Raw genomic sequence first — 25,387 nt, 5'->3', positions numbered from 1 at the left:
TTTTGCAATTCTGACTGAGACCGTATTTTGCAATTTACAAAGACATTTGTGGTTCGATTTTCATTTTTATGCACGATTTGGATTTAAAAATTTACAACGACATTGCCGCCAAAAGTGTCCACATTTCATAATTCAGCTAAAAGTTATACAGTTTGGAAGTCAAAAAATGTAAAAAAGTGTGTTTTAAGGAAATTTGTGCAAGATATGTCAACTTAGACGGGTGCTATATGTACATCAAAAATTCTCAAATTCCAAATTTTCAGATCCCCCATTTGGGTCTAAATTCATGCAAAACATTTTTTGCACCTAACAATATTTGCAGCCTCCACAGCAAATTTACTAAAAACAGCCGATTTTGAAACCATCTTTTCCCGAAAGGGGTATTTTGGGGATTTTTTTTAATTCGGCTAGAATTTATTTTTAGTTTTTTAAGGACACTTTTAACTGCAAAATTCAAAAAGAGTTGCTATGATATCTCTTTTTGTTTTTTTCTTCGAATTTTTTCAATCTGTATCGGAAAATTGTAGTTTTCCATTATTTGTTGTTTTACTCATAACACATAACACATTTTCCACATTCGTGGCCTGATATTCATTCCAAAAATAGGGGAAAAATTTAATTTTTCTGAACACGTAAATTCAAATTGAAAAAATTCTAAGAAAAAAACGATAGAGATATCTTAGTAAATCTTGTTGAATTTTGCATTCCAAATTTCAAAGAGATATCTCTACCTGTTCTCACACGGCATATTTTTAACTATTGTAGTTTTATTTTCTCCCACTGTGACTCGTCTGGAGACTTTTGTGCGCATCACGATTCCTGGTATTCTCTCCTAGGTAACGACCAGCGGGGCATAGGTTCGATAGAGCACATTGACGTCCGTACGGTGAATGAGGATGTTCCACTAGAATTACGAGGATGTGCAGCAACTCGCCATACATTTCCATTCCATCTCCTGATCTTCTGACGTGACGTATCCTGGCGAACCCTCATTTCTTTGTGATCAGACCATCTCTCCATAGTTCTCACCATCGAACGACCACTCGACTTTATAACTTCTGAGAGCCGGACGTTTATCCTGCAAAAGATCGCCGATTGGGTCGGCTTCAGAGAGCACACCAATCGCTGCTTCAATAATGCCGCTAGTACACGGCATGTAGTTGTCTTATGACATTTCACTTTTTGTATTCACTTTTCAAATTTAAAATTTTTGCCAAAATTGTCAATTTAAATACGATTCATAATTTTTGCTATCACACCTGTATGTTATTTTCGTATGGCATAGACTGTATCACACGATGTGTACAACTCTACATATGCTAAATTTGACATGTCATAAGACACCTACATACCGTATAATAGAGCCTTTAGCTGACAACCCCCTCACATGTGCTGGTTGCTGAGAAGAAATTCTGAGACATCATCAATCAGCAGCCACTAGCTTTATGTCTGTCGGTCGAATGTCTTCTTTCCCGGCACATGCAGTGATACTCGAAGACGAGCGTTATTGGACTTGTTGCACGGACCCCACTAACCACAGAATCAGCGAGCTGAATCACACGATACACCGTCACCTGTTTTAATGTCCGGCTCGACCCACTAGAATCAAACTCAAATTCCTCTGGACACATTCCACCTTAGTTCTAGAGTTCCTGGATCTGGATATTCAATAGAACCAAGCAGACGAAAAATAGAACACAACACACTACTACAACAACAACAATTTCTTTGTACCAAATAGTCCAGTAAATTGAAATATTGCAATATATGACTGCGAAGTGCAGAAGATCGAGGCGCTTGGAACGCTATTCTACGTTCGGCTAGTGGAACAAATGTTCTGCCATAGCCAATTAAACAAACAAACGACATGACTGCTGTATACGAGTCTTAACCAGTACCAATTTATCAAAATTAGTCATGTTCCTTCTGATCAAGGTTGTCATTGAAGCCGCTTTCTATAAAATTTTACAGATGCGCTGAAGCCATAATATCTTTGCGTAATATTCCGGTTCGGTTATAACATGACGAATGTAGATATCCGATCCTTCAGAATATACACATATACTGTCGGACAAAATAAAGTGCGGTTTTTGATTTTTTGATTGAAACATACATTTGTTGCCTTTGAAATGTTTATAAATAATAGTTTTATTTTCAATTCGGTTAATAGTTTATCTAACAATGAACTTAACATTGAATTCTCACTTTATATCTTCTATTGGGATGCCCAAAAAGTAATTGCGGATTTTTTAAAAGAAAGTAAATGCATTTTTAATAAAACTTAGAATGAACTTTAATCAAATATACTTTTTTACACTTTTTTTCTAAAGCAAGCTAAAAGTAACAGGTGTTAACTGACAGAAGAAAGAATGCAATACAGAGTCACAAGCTGTGAAAAAATTTGTCAACGCCGACTATATGAAAAATCCGCAATTACTTTTTGTGCAACCCAATATTTATAATAAAAAATATATGGCACATAGTGGCAAGTGTCAAAATAATGTAACACTTCTCTAATAAATATTATAAAAAAGTAAATAACTTTAAAATTTAGTACGAAGTTGCTCCATCTTTGTTACTTATGACTTCTCTTAATCTTTTCGGCATACTTAAAGCAAGGTTCTTTAAAGTATTTGTTGGAATTGCCCTCCATTCACTTGGCATTTTTTCCCAAAATGTTTGAAGATTTGATCTGGATTCCATCGGGGTTTTGTCATCTAGGATAGCCCAAAGATGCTCTATGGTGTTTAGATCATGGCTTTGAGCAGGACATTCTAATTTATCAACGTTATTTTCTTCAAAATATTTCTAGCGACCATACTCGTGTGCTTGGGGTCGTTGTCTTGTTGAAAGAAGAACTCCCCCAAACCCATTTCCTCCGCACTGCTATAAAGACTATTTACATAATGCTCACCAGTCATTTATTAGTAAATTTTTACGAGCCTACCAACTCCTGAAGGGGAAAAACATCCCCACACCATGAGGCTTCCTCCACCATGCTTTACAGTATGTATAAGGTTTTTCGATTTTAGCCTTTGTTTTGGTTCACACCACACTCTTTTCCGATTTTTGCAATTTTTCAGTTCATATTTTGACTCGTCTGTGCAAATAACTTTATTCCAAAAAATGATTCAGGTATGTTTATATACTTTTTTGCTAAAGCCAATCGTTTTTTTCTATTGGCTGCTCGTAGGAGAGTTTTTTCTTAGCGAAGGCACTTTTTAAACCCCTTTCATTAAGTCTTCTTTGGAGAGTTCGAGTCGAAATATTTAATTCTAGATTCTCTTTTATATCTCTGGCTGTCGTAAAAGAATTTCTCTTTGCTAGAATTGCAATATAATGATCCTCAAACTTCGTCGTCTTACGTTTTCTGCCACATAATTTTTTCAAAATTTTATTTGACTTCCTTATTTTATACAAAGCAACAATTTTTCTGACCCCAGATTCTGATATTTTACACTTGGAACCCAAAGCTTTCAATTTCATCCCACTTTCGCGATCTTGTACTAACATATCTTTTTGAGTTTCGGTTAAGGTATTCATTTCGAAAAAGTTATGGCCCATGCTTATTTTCTATATATTTAAATAAGACTAGCTGACTCGTGCCCGCTCCGCTGCGCCTTCTTTTACTTTATATGGAACAAAAGTTTCCTTGGAATATTTATTTTCGACAATTAAAGAGCTTTTAGTGAAATAAAGGGTGATTTTTTTGAGGTTAGGATTTTCATGCATTAGTATTTGACAGATCACGTGGGATTTCAGACATGGTGTCAAAGAGAAAGATGCTCAGTATGCTTTGACATTTCATCATGAATAGACTTACTAACGAGCAACGCTTGCAAATCATTGAATTTTATTACCAAAATCAGTGTTCGGTTCGAAATGTGTTCATTCACCGTAACGTTGCGTCCAACAGCATCTTTGAAAAAATACGGTCCAATGATTCCACCAGCGTACAAACCACATCAAACAGTGCATTTTTCGGGATGCATGGGCAGTTCTTGAACGGCTTCTGGTTGCTCTTCACTCCAAATGCGGCAATTTTGCTTATTTACGTAGCCATTCAACCAGAAATGAGCCTCATCGCTGAACAAAATTTGTCAAAATTTGAACACATTTCGACCGAACACTGATTTTGGTAATAAAATTAAATGATTTGCAAGCGTTGCTCGTTAGTAAGTCTATTCATGATGAAATGTCAAAGCATACTGAGCATCTTTCTCTTTGACACCATGTCTGAAATCCCACGTGATCTGTCAAATACTAATGCATGAAAATCCTAACCTCAAAAAAATCACCCAGTACCATGCAACGAATATAATATATCGCTTGACTAATTGTTTAACAATAAAGTGCCTTTGTCGAAATCCCATATGATCTTTGTTGGTATACGAATTTTAGTTTGGATGTAAGGTGAACTCCATTCTTAAAATACTTTATTTCAGCCCGCTACTCTCATGATATCTTATTTAGGGGTGTTTTCGGGGGTGAGGTGGTCGCCCAGGCACTCGGCCTTGAAAAAATATCACTATCATGCTCTTCTTTCAAAAACCATTTATTTAAACCCCATATTGCCATTGGTTTAGGGGAGTTTATACGATGAGGCGTCCCCCAAATACATGGCCCAAAATAGGTTATGAAATTCATTTTCTAATCTGTAATACCACATCTTGGCATGGTCGAAAAATTTTTACCCTTTGGGGGGTGTTTTGGGGAATGGGCGGTGCCCTAAATTTGGATATCAAATTCGTATTCTACTCCCAAATACCTTTATTTGAGCCCCATTTTGCGATGGTCACTAAAAAATTGCTGCTTGTGGGGTATTTTGGGAAAGGGGTTGACCCCCAGAAAATTGGTCCCGAAAATGGGTATCAATTCTTGCTCTACCCCCCAATAACTTTCATTTAATCTCCACATCGACATGGTCGGTAAATATGGCCGATTTAAGGGTGTTTTGGGGATTGGGGTGGTCCCCCAAACACTAAGCCCGGAAAATATATCAGCAAATTGCTCTATTCTCATATATCTATATATCATTTATTTGAACCCCATATTGCCATTGGATATCAAATTCGTTTTCAAATGTCATTTAAACTCCTTATTGCAAAAGTCAGCAAATATGTCCGTGCAAACGTGACCGGCTTGGGGGGTGTTTTGGGGGGATGGGTGGCCATAGGCGGACATGGTAACCACTGCGCTATATATATATATATATATATATATATATATATATATATATATATATATATATATATATATATATATATATATATATATATATATATATATATATATATATATATATATATATATATATATATATATATATATATATATATATATATATATATATATATATATATATATATATATATATATATATATATATATATATATATATATATATATATATATATATATATATATATATATATATATATGTATATATGTCCGTGCAAACGTGACCGGCTTGGGGGGTGTTTTGGGGGGATGGGTGGCCATAGGCGGACATGGTAACCACTGCGCTATATATATATATATATATATATATATATATATATATATATATATATATAAATATATATATATATATATATATATATATATATATATATATATATATATATAAATATATATATATATATATATATATATATATATATATATAAATATATATATATATATATATATATATATATATATATATATATATATATATAAATATATATATATATAATATATATATAAATATATATATATATAATATATATATCGCCTAATAAATAAAGCTTTGATGACCTTCAGAACCTTAAGCGCCATATCGGTCTATACGACAGCTGTATTTAAATACAGTCCGATCGTAACCATATTTGGCTCAGATGCCGGGTGGACTAAAACTACTCACTCCCCACATCGGACCCAAATATGGGCTTCACACCCTTAATCGGCAGATCGGTCTATATGGCAGCTATATCTGAATATAGTCCGATCTGAACCATATTTAGGTATTATATTGGGAGGCCTAAAACTACTCACTGTTTCAAATTTCAGCGAAATTGGATAAAAAATAAAACTTTTATGGGCATTAGACCATTTATCGGCAGATTGGTCTATATGGCAGCTATATCTAAATATAGTCCGATCTGGACCATATTTGGGTCAGATGTCGGGAGGCCTAAAACTACTCACTGCGAAATCGGATAACAATTAAAGCTTTTATGGGCATTAGACCCTTTATCGTCAGATCGGTCTATATAGCAGCTATATCCAAATATGGTCCGATTTTGCCCGTTCAAAAACTTAAACAGCGTGCATCAAAAAGACGTATCTTTGCGAAATTTTAGCTCAATATCTCAAATTTTAAAGGCTCTAGAGTGATTACAACAGACAGACGGACAGACACACAGACATCGTTAAATCGTCTTAGAATTGTACGACAATCCGAAATATATATATACTTTGTAGGGTCGGAAATTGATATTTCGATGTGTTGCAAACGGAATGACTAAATGAATATACCCCCTATTTTACGGTGGTGGGTTTAAAAATACTTTTATTGGAACTATTGGGTTGCCCAAAAAGTAATTGTCGGTAATATACATTAGTAGTAATATAGTCGGCGTTGACAAATTTTTTCAACGGCTTGTGACTCTGTAATTGCATTCTTTCTTCTGTCAGTTATCAGCTGTTACTTTTAGCTTGCTTTAGAAAAAAAGTGCGCGAAATTTTGTTTACATTTGTTTGTTTGGCGTCAATTTTAATATGGGTACCACATGTATTGAAAGAAATTCATTTAACAAACCGAATCAACGCTTGTGATATGCACCTTAAACGCAATGAATTCGATCCGTTTTTAAAACGAATCATAACTGGAGATGAAAAATGGATTGTTTACAACAACGATAGTCGAAAACGATCATGGTCCAAGCATGGTGAACCAGCTCAAACCACTTCAAAGGCTGATATCCACCAAAAGAAGGTTATGCTGTCTGTTTGGTGGGATTGGAAGGGTGTGGTATATTTTGAGCTGCTTCCAAGGAACCAAACGATTAATTCGGATGTTTCTGTCAACAATTGGACAAATTGAATACAGCCACCAAGGAGAAGCGACCAGAATTGGTCAATCGTAAAGGTGTCATATTCCACCAGGACAACGCTAAACCGCACACATCTTTGGTCACTCGCCAAAAACTGAGTGAGCTTGGCTGGGAACTTTTGATGCATCCACCATATAGTCCTGACCTTGCACCATCAGACTACCATTTATTTCGATCTTTGCAGAACTCGTTAAATGGTAAAACTTTCGGCAATGATGAGGCTATAAAATCGCACTTGGTTCAGTTTTTTGCAGATAAAGGCCAGAAGTTCTATGAGCGTGGAATACTAAATTTGCCAGGAAGATGGCAAAAGGTTATCGAAGAAAATGGCAATTATATATTTGATTAAAGTTCATTCTAAGTTTCATTAAAAATGCATTTACTTTCTTTTAAAAATTCCGCAATTACTTTTTAGGCAACCCAATATATAACGTTTCGCTTCAACTTATCAAACGTTAACCATTAGCGCTGTTGTTGTTATTGTAGCAGTGTGTTATACACTGAGGTGGCAGCCCTTGTCGATGAAGAACTCCATCGGGTAATCCGGTATGTACAACCGGCTGTCATGGTCCAATCCATAAGCGTTATTATTGGACGTGACTTTGTTTATTGTAAACTCTTTAGCAGCTTCGCCTACGGTGAATGGATCTTTCTTTTGTTGTAACACCAAAGTAATGGAAAAAATGCTTTGATAGTCGCAAACAATTATTTTTTAACTGGACCCATTATTATTCTCTTGTGTTTCTCCTACTAGAGAGAAAGGGTAAACATTTATGTGTATAGACCAGTGATGGGCAAAAATACTCACACCATTGTAGCCGCCTCAGTGTACAACACACTGCTACAACAATAACTGTGTACGTACACAAGAAAATAGTCCCATCCAAGCACATGGGCTTGCACATAATTTCAATTGTGTGCTCGTCACTGGTATTAACATATATAGATACAAACACAATACTGTTTGGACTTAGTAAAGAGCTGTTAGTATATTACGATCGAGTGCGGATGGAAAATTTGAAAAGTGGAAATTTTTCAAGTTTCGCCTAAGGTACAACAATTCTGGCATGTCCAATGACAAAGGCCATTAAGGCAAGATACAAATGGCTGCCAGATACAAGAAACACACAGCATTTCTAACATCCATCCCGAAGTAGGCATTAAAATGTGCGAAAACAACAGCTCCCATAAGTAATTAGTTGTTCTATTTACAGAATACAGCTGGTCGTAATACAAAACCGAAAATCGAAGGCTTTTAATATAATTGTGTATCATAATATCGAAAAAAAATCCAAATTAACACTGAAAGAGTTTGAATTACCAACCGAGTATGCTTATAATTGGTAAAAAATTGTGGTTGAATTATGTTACAACATTTAATTGAACTTGGCACCCATTTCAATATGTACAATTTATTTTAAAATTAGAAAGAATATAAACCCGTATACATAAGCATGACATTCAATAAATTTATAAATAAAGAAAAACTCTTGCAAGAATTTATCGCAAACAAACGCAAAAAACGTAAACAAAATTAAACGTTTTTCAGAAAATAAGTTTACTTGGCGAAAATTTCTATTATTGAAATGAATTATTTTTTTGCGTGTACATATTATTGCACATTACTGTATATGTACACAAGAAAATAATCCCAAACAAGCCCATGGGCTTGCAAAAAATTGCAATTGTCACTGGTATGGACGCATTCTCACTCACAACATTTATTTTTGACTGACCAAAGAGCAATTAGTATGTTTGGCACCTCGGTCGAGTGCGGATACGCGCAAAGTCGAAAAATTATGAAAATGACAAACATCATTACAAAAACGGACAAATGGCTGCTGGGTACAAGAAAACATATCAAGAATTTCTAAGCCACATACATTCATCCCAAAGTTGGTATTTAAATGTGTTTGTACCATAGGGAATACAGCAAATCATAATAACAAACTATAGAAGACTTTTAATAAAATTGTGTGTCATAACATCGAAATAAATCCAAATAAATTCTGAAAGAGTTTGAATTACCAACTGAGATCTGTTAAAATTTGGTAAAAAATTGATTATACTTTTATCGTAAACAAAGTCTAATGTTTTTCACAAAAGTAGTTTACTTGGCGAAAATTTCCTTTATGGATACGAATAATTTTTTTGCGCGTGGGGTTAAAATATTTTTTTATTCAAAATCAGGCATAAGTAAATTTTACCGTGTATACTTTCCTTAGTTGACGTGTTATTAAACCCCGAATGAAGAATGAATTTGTGTGATAGGCCGTGTGTCCTGCAAAAAATCAGTATGTTGCATTACTTACGCTGAGAAAACCCAAATGACTAAGCCATTGCCGATCAACGACATTATGGTGAAAAAAATGTACAACATGGCTAAAAGGTAGTGCAAGGATTCTGGAGGTTCCTGGAATTGCAGCCAATGTTCGGGAATGTGTCGTATTTCATCTGGTGGTACGTCCCAGCCCAATAAGCGGCCTTCAGCAGATAATCTATAGGGAACAAAAATTTTAAAGTTAATATGCAGGTGTCAGAATTGAATGTGGATACGCACTCTTGACGAAATTAGTTATTCAAATTACCAATTTGGTAAAAATTTGCTAACACAGTCATGTTGACTGTTATGTTGGCAGAGATATGATTGTTATTTCAGCAAACTTTTCGCTCTGCTATTCCAACTAACAAAATCTGCTAATAAAAAAATCTCCTGAAATATTGAACCCATATTATTAATTAACCGACAAACCACACATTTAAAGGTAGCAAACAAATTATTCTGCTATTAGAGCATACGAGGTTTAGACAAAAATTATCGCTATTTTTGAATTTTCGAGGCTACGTGTATTTAGGGTTTTCTTTGATTTTCAAATATATAAGTGTTTTATTTACAACTGGAGTATTTTAAATATATTACGATAAAATATGGCCAATAGTAAACTGTACTGTGTAAACATAGGGCATAAACAAGCTCTCCCCATCGAGCTCTATCGTTGGCCAAAGCCTTGTTGTTTTCGGGCCGTCCCCTTCCTCACTGTCGTTGCGGGTTCCAGTCTAGGAACCCGCGGTCGGCGTAGGATATGACCCAGATTTGATGTTTCTATTCTCATCAATTTGGTCTTTGCAATGTTTACCATCCGGCCTACTTTGGCAACATTTTCATTCAGTCGTTCCGGTTTCGCCTTTATGTGCTCGAAGCGATGCGCAAAGAGGCATATATCATCCGCGTAGTCGATGTCTCCGAGGAAGTCGTTAATACCCCAGCGTATGGCATAGGGTGCTTCAGCATTAGTTGCTTCCTATACAGCTCCCTAATTAATGTCACGATTTTGTCCCGGATGCTCTTATCCAACAGCGTGCACTACATTGAACTTCGCGAAACTGTGTCAAAAGCACGCTCGAAGTCGATAAATAAAAGGTATAGGTGTGTATTAAGTTCAGCAGACTGTTCAATGATTATGCGCAGGTAGTTAATGTAGTCGACACAAGAACGTCGTGGCCGAAAACCTGCCTGTTCCTTCCCCAAAATGCTGTCAAGTGCAGGCGAAATACGCTGCAGAAGAAGATTTGCCATCACTATATTAATTGCTTAGCAATGAAATTCCTCTCCAGTTTTTACACTGGGTGAGATCACCCTTCTTTGGAATTGTGACCGCCTCTCTGATTATTGGGGTGATCGATCGAGCTATGGGGTATGTCCTATGCCGTTTTTGAGTGAGACCAGAACGGCCTCAATTTCTTCGCAAGTAGGTGGGGCCGTAGATATATCGCTGCATGGGTTTCGGTGCACAGGGGCATTGAGAAGGTCGGAGCTTACCGTGCCATTACTCTAATTGCTGTGTTGTTGTTGTTAATTCCGATTCGTCCTCATCTATGATTATTGCCGTTGGCCTTATATTTGTTTTATTGACTGGTAGACACCACGCATCTTTCGAATATTACCTGCTCGAACTAGGCGCTTGACCAGGCGGAGGTGCCATATTCAGTCCTGTCCGCGATTTTAGTTACACTTGATTTTGCCCATAGCAGAGCGTTGTGTAGACGTTTCCGGTGTTTTATTTCCTCTATAGTTTCGTTGCTTTTTTATGGGTTTTGGGATCATCGAGCAATGCCTATTATAGAGGTGGCGTACACGCTGCTGTTATATCGGTCCATGTATGGATGTAGCTTCTCCGTTAATGTTGCCTTGTATTCGCGCGCTGTTTCGTGGTCTTTCAGGTTTAAGAGGGTAAACTTTGTGCTTTTTGATTGAGTTCTTTACACCATGGCTGGGCACCACCTTGGCATTAAAATCTCACATAACAAGTTCAATGTCTCCTTTGAAAGAGAGCTTGATTGATTTTTCTGTAATCGTGATTTTTTTAGATGGATGGCGGATTGGGCCATCGCATCGGCGCCTAGTCCTAGGGCGCCTAGTGCAGCGACCCACTCGGCCGAGCTTTCTTAATGGCGAATCTTCTGAAGTTCTGCGAGCACCACCGTTTGCCGTTTCCTCTGGCTCATCCGCTGCCGACCCTATTGCACGAACCCATCGTGATCATATTCGTAACCGTGCAAGCGAGACACCCCCTGCTTGTGCCAACTGTTTGTTCATCCCGCACATTGTATTTCTGCGGTACCCGTCATATCAGATGAGCTTTCCGCAACCACCACCTGTGGCGGCGTCCGGTGGGAGAAGTAGCACAGAACTCCGCATGGAGCAAAAATCAAATTAAAATGTTTAATGTTTAAAATTTATTTGAGCATTTAAGCGAAATTTTGTATGCCACCTTATGGTACCCCAAAAACACGAAATTGCTAAAAGATTTGGGGATCAAATAATGGGGGGACGCCCCTTCCCAAAACCCACCCGAACGGACTTGTGCACTGATTGGGACAATATGGGTATCAAATGAAAGGTATTTAAGAGTAGAGTACAAATTTGGTATACAAATTTCACTCTTAAGTTATCAAATGAAAGCTATTTAAAGGTAGAGTCCAATGCTGATATACAAATTTATTCCTTGGTGTATGAGACGCCTGCCCACCCCCCCAAATCCCTCAACAGGACATGTTTACCGATTGGGACAATATGGGTATCAAACGAAAGATATTTGGAAGCTGAGTATACATCTGTTATAAGAATTTAGTCCAAGGTGTCTAGGGGGCCTCCCCAATCCAAAAAAAAAAACCCAAAACCGGATAAATGTCCAACGTCACAAAATGGGTATCGAATGAAAGGTCTTTGACCCTCTCCTCCGAATAAACGCAACGCCAAACTGTCACGTAGGATGACCGAGAATATATTGCACTCAAATGAAAGGACGTGTCAAAACAATGAATTAAGAATAATATGAAATAATATATGAAGGCCGATCAGGATAGAATGGGACAGAAATAAAATGTCTTTGGTAGTAGACTACGCTTTTTACACTCAGATTGGGATGGAGACAGGAGGACCTGCGGATCTTTAAGAATGTAGTATCTCAAGTGGTCGCTTTGAAATATGATTTTGAATGTAGATAACCAATACAAAAAAAAATAATTAGTGTGAATCTGAACGAGACCCCCTAGCTCTGAATATCTTGATAACCTCCTTCAAAATGCTTGACATTATGGGGATCAAACAAAATCGTGCTCTAGCACGATGCTTGCTGATATTACTTCAGAGTCCGCCTCTTAACTTCCTTCAAACCGGTCATGATTGCCTTATGGCAATAAATAATAGGTATTTGATAGTAGAAAACGAATTTGATATCCAAGTTTGAGGCCAAATGTTTGGGGGTTGTGCCAGCCCATAAACTGCCCCTAAACCAATGGCAATTGGGGCCCAAATTAAAGAAATTTGATAGTAGAGCACGATGCTGATATTTTTTCAGGGCTAAGTACGGGTTAGTGCTGGCAACATTTTTGAGATAATATGCCATGTAAAACTTCTCTCCAAAGAGGTGCCAAACTGCGCCGCGGCGTTCGGACTCGGCTATAAAAAGGAGGCCCCTTATCATTGAGCCTTATACTTGAATCCGACTGGACTCATTAATATGTGAGAAGTCTGCCCCTTTTCTATAGTGTCATGTGTCATGGGCAAAATTTGTTGTTTGTTTGTAAGTACGTGGGTGCCCGCCCCACCATGTATTCCCCTCAAACTGGACATATTTGTGAATTATGGCAAAAAGGGGCTCAAATCTGTATCTGTTTCGTGGCCAAGTGTTTCAGGGACGACTCACCTCATAAACTCCCCCTAAACCACACATATATACCGACTATAGCAATATGTAGTTCCGATGTGATTTGGTTGATTGATGACAATATGGGACTCAAATGAAAGGTATTTGAGACCAGAGCACGAATCTGATATATGAGGATCCTCCTCACTCTCAAAAACACCCTTATACCGCACATATTTGCCGACCATAGCAATATACGGTTCCAATGAAAGGTATTTGGGAGAAGAGGCCACCGTAGCGCAGAGGTTAGCATGTCCGCCTATGGCGCTGAACGCCTGGGTTCGAATCCTGGCGAGACCATCAAAAAAAAATTTCAGCGGTGGTTTTCCCCTTCGAATGCTGGCAACATTTGTGAGGTACTATGCCATATATTGTACAATTTCTCTCCAAAAAGGTGTCGCACTGCGGCACGTCGTTCAGACTCGGCTATAAAAAGGAGGCCCCTTATCATTGGCTTAAAAAACTTGAATCGGACTGCACTCATTGATATGTGAGAAGTTTGTCCCTGTTCCTTAGTGGAATGTTCATGGACAAAACTTGCATTTGTACCAATATAATATCCACATTGGCGCGAAATATCTGAAACTTGCATTTGCACCAATATAATATCCACATTGGCGCAAAATATCTGAAAGGCCGTACCAGCACCCCCAAACAGGAATTATTTCCTGACGTGACCGTATAGGGCTCAAAAAAAAAGAGAGTGAAAGAAGGCGCAGCGGAGCGGGCCCCGTCCAGCTAGTCTATATATATAAAAACGAAATTGTTGCGCTTTGTTAGTTAGTTTGTTTGTCTGTTCCGTATAGACTCAAATACGGCTGACCCGATTTTCATGAAATGTTCACAACTCTACCATCTGTGAACATTTTATGAAAATTGGGCCCCCGATGAAAATAGGGTACTAAATTTTTTGATATATTTGAAGGGGGGCGTACCCTCCCCCATACCCCAATTTTCAAAAACGCTAGATCTCGGAGATCAGTGCACCGATTTGAGCAAAATTCGGTATGCCCCCTTATGGTTTCCCAAAAACACGAAATTGGTATAAAATTTTTTGGGTCAAATAACCTGGGGGGACGCCCCACCCAAACCCATCCGGACGGACATGTTTACGGATTTGGACAATATGGTTATCAAACGAAAGGTATTCAAAAGTGGAGTACGAACTTGGTACACAAATTTCGCCCAAAGTGTTCGAGGGGGTCCCCACCCCCAAAAGGACTCTTTTACCGCTTCGGGCGATATGGGTATCAAATAAAAGGTATTTAAAAGTAGAGTAAAAATCTGACATACAAATTTATTCCTTGGTATCTGAGGGGCCTCCCCTCCCCCCCGCAGCGCATATTGACCAATCGAGACAATATGGATATCAAATGAAAGGTATCCTTGGTATCTGAGGCTCCTCCCTACTCCCCAAAACCTCTCAGCAAGGCTTATTTACCAATTGGGACAATAAGGATATCAAATGAAAGGTATTTAGAAGTTGAGTACACATCTGTTATCAGAATTTGGTCCCAGGTGTCCCCAATCCCAAAACCCCTTAAACGGGCATGAATGTCCAACGTCACAAAATGGGTATCAAATGAAAGGTTTGTAGGAGTTGACCAGGAATCTGGTATACATTTTTGGGATAGAGTGTGGGACCGGCCCACCCACTAAATACCCTTCAATAGGACGTGTAGTTCGAGTGGGATAATATGTGATTAAACGAAAGGTGTATGTCAGTAAAGTTCGAACATAATGTTGTTATATTAATTCAAGAAACTGGGTCACGTCCAGTCGTCCCGCCGTTTGGCATGACATGTACATCGTCAATAAAGGACTGAAATTAATTATCGTTTGGGTCTTAAAAACAACACCAAACTGTCATGTAGGACGACCGAGAATATATTGTAATCAAATGAAATGATGTGTCAGAGTGCACATCCTATCCTACCCAAAACAAGTAAATGCGTGCTGAGTTCGGCCGGGCCGAACCTTATATACCCTCCACCATGGATCGCATTTGTCGAGTTCTTCTCCCGGCATCTCTTCTTAGGCAAAACAGGATATAAGCGAAGATTATCTCTGCTTTTAGAGCGATATCAAGATATGCTCCGGTTTGGACAACAATTAAATTATTTGTTGGAGACCTGTGTAAAATGTCAACCAATTCGAATAAGAATTGCTGGGAGCTGTATCGGGCTATAGACCCATTCAGACCATAATAAACACGTATGTTGATGGTCATGAGGGAATCCGTCGTACAAAATTTAAGGCAAATCGGATAATAATTGCGATCTCTAGAGGCTCAAGAAGTCAAGTCCCCAGATCGGTTTATATGACAGCTATATCAGGTTATGGACCGATTTGAACCATACTTGGTACACTTGTTGGATATCATAACAAAACACGTCGTGCAAAATTCATTCAAATCGGATAAGAATTGCGCCCTCTAGAGGCTCAAGAAGTCAAGAACCAAGATCGGTTTATATGACAGCTATATCAGGTTATCGACCGATTTGAACCATACTTGGCGCAGTTGTTGGATATTATAACAAAATACGTTGTGCAAAATTTCATTTCAATCGGATAAAAATTGCGGCCTCTAGAGGCTCAAGAAGTCAAGACCCAAGATCGGTTTATATGACAGCTATATCAGGTTATGGACCAATTTAAACCATACCCGGCACAGTTGTTGGATATCATAACAAAACACGTCGTGCAAAATTTCATTCCAATCGCATTGGAATTGCGCACTCTAGAGGCTCAAGAAGTCAAGACCCAAGATCGGTTTATATGGCAGCTATATCAAAACATGGACCGATATGGCCCATTTACAATACCAACCGACCTACACTAATAAGAAGTAAAGCGGCTAGCTTTACTCCTTCGGAAGTTAGCGTGCTTTCGACAGACAGACGGACGGACGGACATGGCTAGATCGACATAAAATATCACGACGATCAAGAATATATATACTTTATGGGGTCTCAGACGAATATTTCGAGTAGTTACAAACAGAATGATGAAATTAGTATACCCCCATCCTATGGTGGAGGGTATAAAAAGCATTAAAAATAATATATGAAGGCCGATCAGGATGTAATTGGAAAGCAATAATTGGTCTTTGGTAGTAGAGTACACTTTTTACCCTCAAATTGGGATGGACAAAGGAGGACCTACGGATCTTTAAAAATGTGGTATCCCAAGTGGTACCATTGAAATATGATTTTGAATGCAGATAACCAAAACAAAAAAAAAACTTAATTAGTGTGGATTTGAACCAGACCCGTTGCCCTGAATATCTTGATAGACACCTTCAAAATGCTTGACATTATAGGGCTCTAGCACGATGCTGATATTATTTCAGGTCAGCCCCCGAAAATTAGGTATTTTATGGTAAAAAATGAATTTGATATTCAATTTTGAAGCCAAGTGTTTGGGGGTAGTGTCACCCCATAAACTCCCCCTAAACCAATGCGATTGCTGGTCAAATGAAAGTACTTTAACAGTAGAACAAAATGCTGATATTTTTTCAGAGCTAAGTGCGAGGGTGACAACCCCACTCTACCTCAAACTGGACATATTTGTGGATTATGGCAAAAAGAGGCTTAAATCTATGTTAATGACCAAGTGTTTCAAGAATAACTCATCTCATAAACTTCCCCTGACCCACACATATACCGACTATGGCAATATGTAGCTCAAATGTGATTTTTGAGAGTGGAGTATGAATCTGATATCCACTTTCGGGACAAAGGGTTTGGCTACTCCAATCCACCACCAAAATCAAGAGAATGAAGTAGATCCAACATCCAAACTTAGGCTCAACTGAAAGGTATTTGAGACTAGAGCACGAATCTGATACAGGGGGGTCCAACTCACCCCCATACCCCATATTGCCATTGGCCTCAAAATTGAATATTAAATTCGTTTTATTATCTCAAATACCTTTCATTTAAACCCCTTATTGCAAAAGTCGGCAAATATGTCCGGTTTGGGCAAATACGTCCTATTTAGGGGGTTGTTATGGGGGTGGGACGTCCCCTAGACAGTTGGTCCAGATTCATGGTCTGATCCGAAATACCTTTCATTTGAGCCCCATATTACTATAGTCGGCAAACATTTGGATATCAGATTCGTATTCTACTCGCAAATACCTTTCATGTGAGTCCCATATTGCCATAGTCTGTAAATATGTCGGATTTAGGGGTGGTCCCCCAAACACATAGTCCGACAATTGAATATCAGAAAAGTTTTCTAATCTTAAATACCTTTCATTTGAGTCCCATATTGTCGTGATAGGGCGGCCCCCTAGATACCAAATTTTTGTTTTTAGGTTACTATAAGACGGCACACAAAATTTTGCTTAAATCGCACCACCAATCTGCGAGATCTGGCGTTTTTAAAAATTAGAGTAAGGGGGAGGGTCCGCCCCATTTCAGATGTCAAAAAATGTAGTACCTTATTTTCACCACGGAATCATTATGCACCATCTGTGAAAATGTCAAGAAAATCGGTTCAGCCGTTTTTGAGTCTATATGGAACAGACAAACAAACAAACACAAATTCATTTTTATATATAAAAAATAAATATACTTCTAAAATAAATAAAAAATGTTTCTTTCAAGCAAGATATTGCAATACATTTGTACGAAGTAAAACGTATTGTGAAAGCTAGTGTTTTGTTTTTGGTCTTGCAATTAAAACAACATTATTTTGAAACAAGTGGAAGATGTTGGCAAAGGCTTTTGGAAAGATGTGCTTATTTAACTTATACCAATGAAAATACTTCAAAATTCATTTATATTTACAAATAAAAGCTGCATTTGCGTTTCATTATTTATAAGTTTTGAAGGGGTGGGTTTTAGTTGAAATAACAACAACATATATGAATTTAAGTACGGTCCACACACTCACATTTGTGTGTACCCATGCACGTAAGCAGCTGACAAATTGATTGGTGCCATATTAATTTTTATATGTAAATGGCAACATTTGGGCCAAAGGAACTCAAAAAAATAGAATGTGGTAACCTTGTCGAACCACTGAAAAAAAGATTTTGGGAATTTTTTGCCCAAAAAACGTAGTTCCAGCCTTAAGTCAATACCATATTTAATCGGTCAAATTTAGGTTTACATTGTTTCTGTGTATGATATGGAAAGTTGTATTACTCATCTGAAAGCCTGTGCTAAATTTTATGAAAGTCGTTTCAGAGTAAGGTTCCGTATGACGACTTTTTAAGTTTTCGACAGTCAAAAAGTTGTAAACGTCGAAAACGTTATCTACTTGTATAAAATGTAGTAAACGTCAGAAACCAGCAAAAAAGCTTAGCTACTTGTTTATTTTCGGCATCATTTAGTTGTTTTAGATTGGTTGTTGTTGCTATAGCAACTTTATAAATATTTTAAAAATGTAGGATGAAAAGTTTTTTCTTTAAAACTTTTTACAGAGAGAGAGAGCCATTGGCAAAAGTTGGGGATTGAGACTGCGTGTCTTGTATTGGGTATATACTGCAGTTGTCAGACCTATTATGCTATATGGTGTTGTGGTCTGGTGGACGGCGATTCATAACCGGATCCAAAGGATTGCTTGCTTGTGCATCACAGCCGCACTGAGGACGACACCATCTGATGCACTGAATTCAATGCTACATATTATGCCTCTGGCAATTGTGGCTACCCAAATTGCAGCGATCACTGCCGTGAGGTTAAGGGAGCTTTCTCATTGGTCATGTGGTGACTACGGACACTGTGTTACCCTTGATACAATATCCGATGTTCCAGGTAGTGTGGATTATACGCTACCTGAGCCCTTTTTTGATTAAAAGTACTGTACCACTATTCCTGATAGAACCGATTGGAACTACAATATCCCTGGTAACAGAAGTTACATAGGCTTTTATACGGATGGTTCTAACCTAAACGACCGGGTGGGCTTTGGGGTATACTCTAAAGATCTAGAACTGGTCATATCGAAAAGGTTAACCCACCACTGCAGTGTGTATCAAGCAGAGAGCCTTGTAATTAAGGAAGTGGTGGAATGGCTAAGATATAATGTCATTACGACGACTAGCCTAAATATCTTTTCAGACAGCTAGGCAGCCAATTAAATCCCTGGAGAACGTATTTCTGAACACAAAAACCGCCCTCGACTGTCGCAGATCTCTCAACGAGATAGCTGAACAGTTTAAAATTCACCTGTTCTGGGTGCCGGGCCACAGAGATATCCCAGAGAATTCTAAAGCAGACGAGCTTGCGAGACTAGGAACTACCTTACACACTCCAGGGACACTGTAATATGTGGGTATGCCTCTAGCGACATGTAAGCTAAGTTTTCAGGACCAGGCCCGAAGGGCAACGAATGATAGATGGTCCCAAAGAGGGGGCTGTGAGAATTCCAAAACTATGTGGTCTCATCTAGACTTGAAAAGGTCTTCTGCTTTGCTGTCATTGGCTAGAACAGACGTCTCAGCCATTGTGTCCGTCATGACAGGTCACTGTCTAATCGGAAACATGCTGACAGACTGAAGGTTCCCAGCAACGACTTTTGCTGAAGCTGTAGGGACATCGAGGAAGAAGAGACTATAGAATACCTTCTGTGTATGTGTCCCACACTAGCCGTTAGAAGGAGTTCCACTTTAGGTTCTCATATCTTTGAGAACCTGTCTGATTTAGCGGATGTGAACAATCGTAAGCTATTGGCCTTTTTAAAAAGATCTGGATGGTTCAACGATAGGAACAAGAAGGCATCTTCCTTCTTCTGTTCCTGTGGTATTACAATGGAAGAAAACGTGTAAGTGAGTCTGATAGCAGATTGTCACTTTAACCTAACCTACAGCTAGCACTCCTTGCGTAGCAGTTTGGCCATGTTAAGATACTCATAAATGCCACCAGTGTTGGTGAGGGGGCACTAGGGTAGCTACAACCATTAATTCAAGGAACTTCAAAATTGTGATACGATTTTCTTATTATTTTTTAACTGTAAAAAACTATTGTTATATGTTTTTTGATTAGATGTGCGACGCACAATGGCGCAGATTGAGGAAATAGGTGGCAAAAATCAAAATTTTCATGTGCGCCCACGAAATACGAATTAAAAAAAATGATTTTTTGGGGCTTCTCTAGGTGAATCTTTATTAAAAAAGTACCCATTTTACACTAATTTTCAACTTTGACGAAAAATATAAAAAGATAATAGCCCTCGCCACATTTTCAAAATATGATGCTGTCCGCAGTTGCCCCAATTTTGTTTAGGGGTAAAAATGTAAAAAAAATCACTTCTTTGTTATTGGTATTTAAGGTATATGACTTACATTTTTCATTCTGTAATGTTTTAGAAATTTCAGGCAAATGCCCATAGATTCAACAATTAATTAAACGAATAATTCAAAGGTCACTGATAAAATGGGATTTCCATCTAAACCGTATACGATCAGTACCTATTATTCATTACAACCTATTGAATGAAGTTAGAACTTAAATCTGTTATTTACCTGTAAACCTATCCTCAGCTACGCATTTGTTAAAAAGTACATCATTTACAGACCAATACAAAAAGGCGCCTAATACTGAATACTATATTGTGCCAAATAAACATAATCCATAGATTAGTTTAGGAGTGAAAGTTGGCGCTACAGGTGCTTAAAAAATGGAGTTGAACAATTCAAAATTATTTGACCTGTTTAGAAATTTGGCACAGTTATTGGAATTCGCTGCAGAACACCGCATGCAAAATTTCAGCCAAATCGGACAAAAATTGCAAACTGTAAGGGCTCAAGAAGTCAAATCGGGAGATCGGTTTATATGGGAGCTGTATCTAAATCTGAACTGATATGGCCTGTTTGCAATCTTCAACGACCTACGCCAATATTAAGTATCTGTGCAAAATTTCAAGCGGCTAGCTTTACGCGTTCGATCGCTATCGTGATTTCGACAGACGGACGTGGCTCGATCGACTCAGAACGTCGAGACGATCAAAAATTTATATACTTTATGGAGTCTTAGAGGAATATTCCAAGGTGGTATAAACTAAATGACTAGATTAGTATACCCCCATCCCATGGCGGTGGGTATAAAAACGAGTATGGAGGATTGCTCAATTTACACAAAAAAGAGGAGACTTATAGATGCCACATATTCCCACGCCGCAATTATCGGAAGCGCCGTCTATCAAGTGTACAAAGAACAAACAAAAAGTTAGATCGCAGATTACAAAATCTTTTGCTTCTCACTCCTCTAAACACAACCATAAAAAAGTATAGTTTGGAAGAAACCTTGGCCTTGTTTATGGACTTAGAATTTTCCAAGGACAAATTTGGCATACTAAGAACATCGTTAATCCAACACGGGGTTGACATTTTACCCACATATAGCTATATAACGCAAGCCAAATTGGATTCACGACCACTGCCTAAGGAATTTACGGAATTCTCTGCGAAAACCTGCCTGCGAATCTTATGGACCATACTTCAAAACGGCTGCTAAAGAGTCTTCCTGAAAATGAGGTGGCGACTTTTCCCAAAAAATTTACATTGATCAGTAAATGGAGTTGCGATGGATCATCAGGACAAAGCATTTATAAGCAAAGGATATCTTCCGATAAACAATATCGGACGCAAATATGTTAATGGTATCCGTTGTTCCTTTGCGGCTAGTATCTGACGTTTCTTTTCATTGGAAAAATCCACGTTCGTAATCAGTGCATTATTGCCGACCAAAAATGTTTCAATTTGTAAAGGAATCTGAAAAACTCATAAATGCAATGGTGAAGGATATTGAACAACAAAAAAGTAAGCCCACAGTGTTGAACATTGGAGAAGGGAAATATATTGAATGCAGCTACGAGTTCCACCTGAGCGTGATTGATGGAAAAGTCGTAAACGAACTGACAGGAATAACCTCAACATTGATTGTCATGTCCAATTTGTAAAAAGAGTCAGAAGAACTTTGGCAATTTGAACTATTTTACAAACAAGGAGATACGGTGCATTGAGTTCTTGCTAAAATTGATGTATACCCTACCACAAAAGGAAGAAAACTTCGATGAAAATACATCAAAATAGGATAAGGAAAATATCAGAAAGAAGCAAATATAGCATAATTTTTTTTTTAATCAACTTGGACTTAAAGTGGACCATCTCAAGTACGGATACGGAAACTCAAACGATGGAAACACTTCTAGGAGGAGATTTTTTGAAAATGAGGAGGTAGTAACTAGATTCACTGGAATTGGCAATCAAATCGTAAAAAGATAAGGAACTATTTTAAATGTCTCCAACTGCAAGGAAAGCATCAATTCTTCAAAATATGGAGAATATGCATCAAAAACTGCAACACTTTAAGCGGAAAAGCGGAACTTGTGCGCTGTAAAGGAAAAGTCTATTGTTTTGTTTAAAAATTTCAAACCCTGATGAAGATCACCGGCGGTGGTCGAAATATTGGTAAAAATTACAAATTAAATAAAACATCAACACCTGTTTTTGCAAATTGTTCGATGACCTCGAGCCAAATCAAGAAGACAAAAGTTATGGAAAAGTATCCACAGAAGAAATTGACCCCAACAGTGCATAAAATATTGGCACATGACAAATATGCAATTGACTACGAGTCGTTGCCAATTGGAGAGCTTTCTGAAGAAGCACAGGAGTCTCTTAACAAATTCTATAAAAAATATAGATTACAGAATACGATTAAAGCATCACGGGGGAAGCAAAATGAGGACCTATACAACATTTTGGCAGCATCTTCCGATCCACTTATTTCTTCAAAATTGGAAAAAAAAATTATAGTTTAGAAAATATTAGTCTTTTAGACAGATTCATATACGAATTTTGATGAAATTATAACAGAAAGATGCAGACATTTTTTTAATTTTTGTTTTTTGTATATTTTAGTTTATAATTTTAAAACATTAAAGCTTCAAAAAAGCGAAAAAGATAAAATTTACAAAAATGTTTTTTTTAATCCACTTATTTACCATTCTTCCACAAATTCTGACTTTGATGAGCTTTAAATAGGCACCTACAAGGCGTAGCACCCTTTTTAAACATTCATTTCATTGCCTGAACAGTTCTCTTTCACATGCCGTCATTCAGTTATCTTAAATTGTTCAAAAGATATGATTTTCGCCACGAAAAAACTCAAATTGCGCCACTGTGTGACGTTTTCGACGTATGTGTTACACGTCGGAAATGTTTGTCATATATGTCGGAGTTTTCGACAGTCCATCTCTGGTAAGATTTAGAAATAGTTCCCGATTTTGAGGAATGCAATGTTGAAATTTTCGTTAAATTTTATCCAAATCGGTTCAGATTAATATTTAGCTTTCATAAAAATTTATACATCGCCATATTTGGGCCGTTGTTTTTATAATGTGTTCAAATAAGCTCCAAATTTAATACGGATTGTTTATAACCCATCTGAAAACGTCCATAAAATTTAGTTCGGAATTAGATATAATAGCTTCCAATTTCCACTTATGGGGTAGGTGAAGGCTTTTCTTACTTAATTTTTGCTTTTTTTTTTGTTTGCCCAAGGTCTTTGGCTAATCTTTTCTTGTTTTTTTTTCAAAAATAGTTTTAAATATTTGGTGATTGGCACCACTTTTATCAATCATGACCACAAACCTGGCTTGAGGAAATAGTACGACGGAAACATTGCTATACGTATCTGCTGGAGAGCTTGTATTGTAATATTCCATATTCTCAGACGCACCAACTAATCACTTCCCGTTTGGCCGTTTTGAAAATTCTTTAAATTTCGCTGCTAATGTAAAGCTTTTCTGTTACTTATTACTGGTCATGGGAGACGAATTGATTCGGCCGCAATTGCAGTGTTTTTATATGAGAATTCCAGTGCAAAGACGTCTTTGATTTACGTCTGGCCTTTGGCCTCAATGAAGGGATTAAGTGTTGTCTTTAGCTTGGTTAACTGCTGGATTGGCAGGGATTAAAAGCAAAAATCTGAAAATGTTTTGGAATTTTCTTTTTGCTGAGTTTGTTTTTAGTATTTTTCTAAGCATTTCAATGACATTTTTATACCCTCCACCATAGGATGGGGGTAAACTAATTTCGTCATTCTGTTTGTAACTCCTCGAAATATTCGCCCAAGACCCCATAAAGTATACATATTCTTGATCGTCGTGACGTTTTAAGTCGATCTAGCTATGTCCGTCCGTCTGTCTGTCGAAAGCACTCTAACTTTTGAAGGAGTAAAGCTATCCGCTTGAAATTTTGCACAAGTGGACCATATCGGTTCATGTTTTCACATAGCTGCCATATAAACCCATCTTGAGTATTGACTTCTTGAGCCTCTAGAGGGCGCAATTCTTATCCGATTTGGCTGAAATTTAGCATGAGGTGTTTCGTTATGATTTCCAATAACTGTGTTGAGTATGGTTCAAATCGGTCCATACCCTGATATGGCTGTTATATAAACCATCTCGGGTCTTGACTTCTTGAGCCTCTAGAGGGCCCAATTGCCATCCGATTTGGCTAAAATTTTGAATGACGTGTTTCGTTATAACTTCCAATAACTGTGCCAACTATGGTTTGAAATGGCTTCATAACCTGATACAGCTGCCATATAAACCGGTCTTGAATCTGGACTTCTTTACCCACTAGAGGGCGCAATTCCTATCCGATTTGGCTGAAATTTAGCATGGGTTGTTTCGTTATGACTTCCAACAACTGTTTAACATTCAATTTAATTAGTAAAGCAATTAATTTCTTTTATCCTTTGTTTATCTAAAAAGAGATACCGGGAAAGAACTCGACAAATTCGATCCATGATGAAGGGTATATAAGATTCGGCCCGGCCGAACTTAGCACGCATTTACTTGTTTCAACTATTTTTAGTAAGTATTTCGAACGTGCTGGTGAGTAAAGCGACCAGGCTAAATATGCTAGTATATCGTCACCCCAAATGTAGGAAACCGTAAAGTCTAAATTTTCGAAATAAGTCTTTTGTAGAAATTTGTATGCCCGTCGAAGTACATCTCCCAGGAAAAATAGTGTGATAATGGAAGCTACATAAAATTATAAACCGATTCTGACAAAACTAGGCAATAGAGTTGAAAGATAACATGCAAAGTTAAGTG

The 25,387-nt window shown here is 37.6% G+C and overlaps 1 protein-coding gene across 1 annotated transcript in view; it reads right to left on the bottom strand.

Annotated features, from left to right (window-relative positions):
* LOC106092178 (opsin Rh3) overlaps positions 1 to 24,113 on the bottom strand; it is a 65,876-nt gene extending 41,763 nt beyond the window's left edge. Inside the window, exons 1-2 of the mRNA XM_013258948.2 lie at positions 23,916 to 24,113; positions 9,410 to 9,595 (exon numbers count right to left, since the gene is read on the bottom strand). Coding sequence (XP_013114402.1) covers positions 9,410 to 9,595; positions 23,916 to 23,989 — 260 coding nt within the window. The 5' untranslated portion in view covers positions 23,990 to 24,113. The remainder of the gene's footprint in view (positions 1 to 9,409; positions 9,596 to 23,915) is intronic.
* Between the last annotated feature and the right edge of the window lie 1,274 nt (positions 24,114 to 25,387).

This window comes from Stomoxys calcitrans, chromosome 1, assembly GCF_963082655.1.
Source record: "Stomoxys calcitrans chromosome 1, idStoCalc2.1, whole genome shotgun sequence".
NCBI lineage: Eukaryota > Metazoa > Arthropoda > Insecta > Diptera > Muscidae > Stomoxys > Stomoxys calcitrans.
Note: the sequence above shows the minus strand (reverse complement) of the source record. Positions and strands in the feature narration are given on the sequence as shown.